The sequence below is a fragment of the Panthera tigris genome, chromosome B2 (assembly GCF_018350195.1).
Source record: "Panthera tigris isolate Pti1 chromosome B2, P.tigris_Pti1_mat1.1, whole genome shotgun sequence".
In the NCBI taxonomy this organism is placed as follows: domain Eukaryota; kingdom Metazoa; phylum Chordata; class Mammalia; order Carnivora; family Felidae; genus Panthera; species Panthera tigris.
In genome coordinates, this window is record NC_056664.1 from 5,800,754 (window position 1) to 5,808,329 (window position 7,576).

General features: G+C 44.1%; 1 protein-coding gene across 1 annotated transcript; it reads right to left on the reverse strand.

The window, feature by feature from the left end:
* Nucleotides 1–6,670: 6,670 nt before the first annotated feature.
* On the reverse strand, nucleotides 6,671–7,265 carry LOC102949243 (nuclear transport factor 2-like). Its single transcript, XM_042985407.1, is given in 3 exon segments — nucleotides 6,671–7,101; nucleotides 7,104–7,121; nucleotides 7,124–7,265. Coding segments are annotated over 3 exon segments (591 nt in total).
* Between the last annotated feature and the right edge of the window lie 311 nt (nucleotides 7,266–7,576).

The window sequence follows — 7,576 nt, forward strand, 5'->3', positions numbered from 1 at the left end:
TTGGTGCCATGCAGCCCCCAGACCCTCTGTTCTACCTTCCCCTAGGATAAACCTCCAGCTTTCTAGCAGTGAAAGGGATGAATTGTTAAATTGATTTTCAGCTGTCCTCGTATTTTTAGCACCGTCTTCGTCCCTACTTCCAGAGTTGCCTGGTCCCACGGATTCCTATTCTTTTAGGATTCTGTGTTGAAATCAGATTAATGCTCAGCTTTTCCCACTGCTGATTTAGGATTGAACTTTGGAGCCTCACATATGGTTATAAAGGCTGTGCATTGCACCCATGTGAGTGGTCTGTGTGTGAATGGCACCATATGCAATTAGTGCCCTAGGACCGTGAAGCACGCAAGATGGCCCAGCTTAGATTTTCTTGGATCTAATAAAGGAGTTACACCTCCTCTTTCTACATTACGTTGTCCAACATTTTGTTTGTTTTCTTCTCTTCACTTGTACTTGAACTTATCATTATTATGTTTAATCCCTTACTGTTGTTTTAGTATGAGCTGGCAGGAAGAACTGTTAAACGTGTGTGTTCACTATCTTCCGCCAGAATTCTCCCAATAGGTTTTCTGTGTTCTAACAACACAGTCTACATATGCTTACGGTTTCAAGCATGTATAATTTTGCATCCAAAGAGGTCCTTGTCCCCAAGTTCTAAGCAGTCTGACAACCATCAGGATTTGCAAAGGTGACGGCGGTGGCAACTGTAATGTACAATTAAACTATGAAGTTGTGGGGATGGGCATGTTTGGTTCATGCTGTTAGCAGCCACTAGGAGTTGCCTATAAGAGGTCAGCAAATGGGTTAGATGGGAAAAATATGATGGCAGCTGTGCATCTGAGAATGCCCCTTAGGTACAGAGATGGGGGAACAAGGAATGAATGAGAAAGCTTGGCTTAGGCATTCTTACTCAAATTAAGAGGCAGTGTCATGGATGCAACTGAACTGAGCAGTAGCTAGCTGTGCCTGTTGGCTCCACTGTCTATTACTTTTTTCTCCTAGGCTTCTGGGTCTTTCAGATGGAGTGTCTTATACATGCACATTGTAACTGAACTATTTATTGAGTGCCTACTACTTGTTACATAAGTCCCTACTAATCATTCATTCTTTAGTGAGAATTTAAAATACAGATGCCCCGGGGCGCCTGGGTGGCGCAGTCGGCTAAGCGTCCGACTTCAGCCAGGTCACGATCTCGCGGTCCGTGAGTTCGAGCCCCGCGTCAGGCTCTGGGCTGATGGCTCAGAGCCTGGAGCCTGTTTCCGATTCTGTGTCTCCCTCTCTCTCTGCCCCTCCCCCGTTCATGCTCTGTCTCTCTCTGTGCCAAAAATAAATAAAAAACGTTGAAAAAAAATTAAAAAAAAAAATAAATAAAATACAGATGCCCCGTGGGAGAGATAGCATGTTACATTTTGTACTTGTCCACCCCGAGTCAGTCAATAAATGTATGCAGCTCATCTTAACTGGTTACTCTTAAATGGTTAAGAGGAAGACAGTAAGGGAGTGAATATGTATAGTGAATAAAAGCACTAATATTGCTTCCCAACTCTGTTTTGTATGGAAGTATTCAATGAAATTGCCTATCAGTTCTTGTTGGGGAAGAAAACATAGCTTTGTGGTTAAGATTGATGGGGAAAAGTGTGAGAAATATTCCTTTGATCCAACAGCTGAAAACACTTGAGAAACACACACATCTAGAAAGAGAAACAAGAAAAAGTCCTTTCAGTATTTTTATTGGCTCCATATTCATGAATTTATCATTAATTTTTTTTTAAATTAAAATTTTATTACTATACAGTGGCTCTGGTCATACAAAAGAAGGTCCTGTATGACCAGGATGTAGCATCTGGTGCTGCTTCTTTTGGGAATGGTATTTGAGAGAATTAAGTCTATTCTCTCTGGAGGTGAATTTGCACACCAGAAGTCATGCAGAAATAGTGCTTCTAGAAAACAGAGTGGCACCATCTTGTTTTAAGAAGTACTGCAAGAGAAAGCAGACTTAGACCCGAGTGCCCTACTTCATATGTGGAACAGTTACAGACGCTCCCCTGCAACGTGTCACCATGGGGAATGGAACCTGGCACATCCAGTTGAGAGCAAGGGATGCCATCACAGCCAAGGGTATGTATAGGTACAAATGGGACAGCTCATGGGCTCTTTACATTGACCACATGCTCAAGTTCACAGAACAGATGCCATGCAGCCCTGGAAGGATGTCCTCTGACTTCAGTTGGTAGGTCTTGGCTGTGGGAAAGGGAGGCTTGTGATGTGGCTGTTATAGTTGAGTTAAAACTCAGTCTTGTTCTGTTTTGATAGTCAGGAGGCCACAGTTGCTGTGGTGATGGTCAGACGTGGCCAGAGCCCTTAAGTGTGATATGAGGTAGAGAAAGGAAGAGGGGTTTTAGGAGATGAGGAAGCCAAAGGCAGAGACACTTAAAAAAAAAACAACAATAATAATTTATTAGAAAAAACTTTTTTTTTGGCAACAATCACCACTACTTATTTCCAGAACTATTTCATCATCTCAAACAGACACCCTGTACCCATTGAGCAATAAACTTCCCATACTGTCCTTCCCCCAGCCCCTGTTAACCTCTGCTTCTCTGTTTCTATGAACTGCCTGTTCTAGATACCTCATATAAGGGGTGTCATACGCTTGTCCTTTTGTGTCTGGCTGTTTTTCAGTTAACATAATGTTTTCAGTGTTTGTCTGTTCACCTCTTGATGGATGCCTTGAGTGGATTCTACCTCTTGAATGTTGCTAATGCTGGAGTGAATGCTAGGGTACACATATTTGAGTTCCTGTTTTCTTTTCTTTTCTTTTCTTTTCTTTTCTTTTCTTTTCTTTTCTTTTCTTTTTTTTTTTTTTTTTTTTTTTGTCGTTTGAGTACATTACCCAAAAGTAGAATTGCCAGGTCATATGGAAGTTCTTTGTTAAACATTGAGGAACAGAGAAGAGCTTTTAAGAGTGAAGTTTATTTTGGGGCACCTGGGTGGCTCAGTCGGCTAAGCATCAGATTTCGGCTCAGGTCATGATCTCACCTTTCATGAGTTTGAGCCCCGCATTGGGCTCTGTGCTGACAGGTCAGGGCCTGGAGCCTGCTTCAGATTCTGTGTCTCCCTCTCTCTCTGCCCCTCCCCTGCTCATGCTTTCTCTCTATCTCAAAAACAAATAAAAACATTAAAAAAATTTTAGAAAAAAGAATGGCTGTGCCCTTTAAAAAAAAAGAGTGAAGCTTATTTTCTTTTCCTAAATGTTTATTTGTTTTTGACAGAGAGAGAGAGAGAGAGAGAGCGCGCGCATGATCTGGGGAGGGGAAGAGAGAGAGGGGGACAGAGGGTCTGGAGCGGGCTCTGTGGTGACAGCAGAGAGCCCCATGGGGGGCTCAAACTCATGAACTGTAAGATCAAGACCTGAGCCAAAGTTGAACGCTTAACTGACTGAGTCACCCAGGCTCCCCTAGTTTATCTTTTTCTTAATGGGATACTGAAAGGATGAGATTTGGTGAAGTTGTTTGCAAGCATTCCTTAGTTTCCAGAGGTTTCTCTTGGTAAGTGGTTGTTATTGGGTCTTGTTGAAATGGCATTATATGCACGGATTAGGATTGTTTCCCTCTTTTATTTTCGGGATCACTAAAAAGGTCTCGGCTGAATAAGGTCTATCATAATGAATTCTATTTGAGATGGTGGGAAAATACACCAGGACACAGGGTGAGAGGGGCTGCCTCTGTGTTTCCTGGCCCCACTTACGTTGTGCCCTTCATGTCTGGTGATTTGCTGCTGTGTTGTTCAGGGGCAGAAGAATGTGACAGCCATCTGGGAATTTTGTGGTCTAAGTATCTTTTCTTTTTCTTCCTGGACTCTTGGAGCATTTTTCTTAAGTTTCTGGTTAAGTTTCCCCACACTGTTCCTGAGTCAGGATCCTGTTGATTTGGTGGTGGGAATTATTAGAAGTACTGTGTCTTCGGAAAACAAGACATACGCTAGTGTGATGGCCGCATCATGGCCATGGAGTGGAGACTTTGGATGTTGTCAACCATTACTGATAGATGAAAGTAATTGGTATGGCCTCTGAACTAGAGTTGCCAGATGATATTGCATCAGAACTGGAGTTGCCAGATAAAATAACAACACGCTCAGCTAAATTTCTATTAGGTAAACAATGGGCACTTTTTTTTTTAGTATAAGTGTAAGTATATCCTATGCAGTACTTGGGATATACTTATACTAAAAATCAGTCATTTTGGGGCACCTGGGTAGCTCAGTTGGTTAAGCGTCTGACTTCGGCTCAGGTCATGATCTCATGGTCCGTGAGTTCGAGCCCTGCGTCGGGCTCTGTGCTGACAGCTCAGAGCCTGGAGCCTGCTTGGGATTCTGTGTCTCCCTCTTTCTCTGCTCCTCCCCCACTTGCACTCTGTCTCAAAAATAAACAGTAAAAATGCAGATGCTCAGGTTCTATCCTATGGAATCAGAATCTGCATAAAAAATCATTTTTTTTTCTGAAATTCTAATTTAATTAGGTGTCGTATATTTTTATTTGCTAAATCTGGCTACCTTCCTGGGAGCACTAAATGCTTGTAAAGCCCTTTCTTTCCTTCAGAGTGTTCTTCAGCACAGGTGCCTCCTGCCCAATGCAGCTGGCTCGTGTTTCCCACGACAGCCAGGGTGTCCGCTGTGGAGCCTGGCGGGTAACACTGGCCCGTTGGAGAGGCGGTTACATGGATACGCTCCGAGGGGCCAGTGTATCCACAATACAGGGACTTGATTTTCAAACCTGGAGGTTGAAATCTTGACTGAATTGAGACAGTGCGTGTTCAGACCTCGGAGACGTGGGGAATTAGGAGAGAGTGGTGGGTAGAGTTCTGGGAAAAGGGGAACAGGGATCAGATGAGCCACCTTGTCCGCATTTGTGTCCCAAGTACCATCATCCCAGGCGTGAGTTGATGGTCAGCCGTTACCTTTGGTTCCAGCACCTGGCTGCTGGTCAGCATGGACTGGCCCTCAAAACCGAGTCCTTCCCTTTACAGCTCCTGCCCCCTGGTGAAGTTTTCTCCTGCGGCTTTGCAGCTCCAAGATTTCATGTATCTGAATCTTGTCCTATTCTATATTTTATATTTTAAGCCCAATGATTATAGCCCCTGCAGCTGCTAGGTAAAGTTAGGCAAGTTCCATCCAGATTGGCTTTCCGATGAGGTTTGATAAATTAAATTATGGTCATGTGTAGAGGAGTGAGTGGGGAATGCTGATTTGGATGCATGTCCTAATGCCTCAGCAGCACAGAGCCCCCCAAATCTCTTTTTTTCCTTTCTCATGCTCTCTCTCTCTCTCTCTCTCTCTCTTTTTTAGATTAAAGAATTCTTTCTCTCTTCTCCCCACCCAAACCAACAGAAGCCAATGTCCCGCGTTTCATAGGAAAGGGTTACTTTTATAAAGCATGGGTGTGCTGTAAAAGGCATCTGAGGAGCTCATCTAGGTTGTTTTCAGCTTACTTTCTTTTTGACAGCTTTAAAGGGCCTTTTAAAATTGCCAGGAGAGTAGATTCATATTTTTATCATTCCACCTGCATAGCATTTTAGACACATTTATATTCCTGAAAGCATAATAGTACATAACATTTAGCATTTAATTTATGACTCCTGCCACATCTGGTATAAAACTCCTTCTGAAGCAATAAATCAACCTCTTCATGTCAAATTGCCATTCATTCTTTGACCTCCTCCATAATTTATGGTTTGTGAGTGCAAAATGGGAGAAGCAGCTTAAATCAAGTGGGTTTTAATTAACAATCTTAGAAAATTCAGAATATTTGCAATTTATTCATGAGGGGAAAGGACTTTGTTGGTGGAAAGAAAAGTGTGGGGGGAAGCAGCCTATTTTCATGGGTAGAAATTGAAGTCTGTGCCGGGTGCTTCAGAACCACAACATGAGGATTTTTCCGTACTTTGAGCCAGGAAAACAAAGTGATTCTGATAGGAAAAGCCATCCAAGCTCCTAGGACAGAATTCATTTTCTAGGAGAGATTTTGAGAGGAAAGAGTAGGGGGAGACAAGGCACCACCTTCTGCTCAGTGCAGCCTTTAACAGAGTTGCCTGGCTGCTGACACGGTGCCTTTCATGTCAACCAATTTTATTTCTAAGCTTTTCACAGTGTGTCCTAAGTAGCTTCTATTAGCATTGTCCTGTCCGTTTCCTTGGCAACGGAGCTGGTCAATTTAGACACCATTTAAGAGCTGTGCAAAAAGCAACAGCCAGCAGTGTGATGGGCAAAATTACAGAGAGCAAGCTGAATACAATCCTTGCTGGAGGAGACGTGTTTTCTTCCAGGGCCCATTTTATTTTAATTAAAATCGAAAAGCTCTTTTAAACAAGGCCCTGGATTAAGCACAGGCCAGAGTCGTCGGCTGTACGACTGTACGGCCACATTCCTTAATGTTGTCTCTTTAACCTTAACGGATTGCTTGTACTTTCTCTTTCTTCCTTTTCTTCCTTCCTTCTTCTTCTCTTTTTGTTTTTTTAAAGAAAATCTTCATGGTTTTATTGTATCACGAGGCATTGTAACATCTGAACAAATCAATATCTGGGCGATGAGGCAGCTGCTTTATCTTTCACTTTTTTGGGTTACTAGAGCAACTTGTCAGTAGATTAAAAAAAAAAAAAGGAAGAAGAAAACCTTTGCATTACTTAAGTCTTTCCGAGGCATGTGCCGGTCCAACACAAACTTCTGGCAGATGCACCTGGTCTGGCATGCAGACATCCCGCACGACACCTGGCTGGTGTGCCCGGCTCCCTCTCCCACTGCAGGGCTCGTTTGGGGATGGGATTTGGAGCATCTGCAGAATGCGAATAGTGTCAGGAAGAGGAGGGGGAGGAGACAGCAAGAGCGCCTGGCTGGGGGGGGAGGAGGTCAGTTTGCGCAGGGCAAGCCTGATCATGCCGTTGCTGCAAACCCAAGCATCGTTGATGTTCTTTAGTAGGAACGTGTGGTGGAGCCCCACAGTGGGGCCTCCACCGACCTTGAGCTGGCCCACAACCATGCTGATGATGCAACTGTCCGGCACAGGATGATGGTCTTGCGCCGCGATGCCGTGCTGGGTTTTCTGGAACGGAGGCTAGACAATTTCTCTACATGGCATCTTGCCCTAGGAATTGTTGTCCTTCCCGTGATGTGTCGATACCGATTGTGCCTAGTTGGAGTCTGTTGTTATCAGCTAACTGGTAATAATTTCGAATGAAGCCAGATCCGGTCTGCTCCCAAATTGGCTTGTCTCCCATTCTGGAGTATCATCCGACCTCATTGAGACCTTCCGGATGGCTTCTCCTGTGACTTCCAAGAGGGCTGTTGACACATACATCATTTCCTACTTCACTCCAGTCGTCTGCAGGCTGACTGAGGCCAGGACCTTTGAGGAGCAGAAGTGACCTTGACCTTTCACCCACTGGGCTCCAGCCTTCACAGACCCTCGGGTCTCCCAGGGGCTGGCTCCATGGCCATGGTGGCAGTCTCCTTGCACTTTTTCAGATAAACAAGGACGAAAACCCTAGGGGCAGCATGGTAGCTTGTCACTAATCTTTAGAGTAAATAC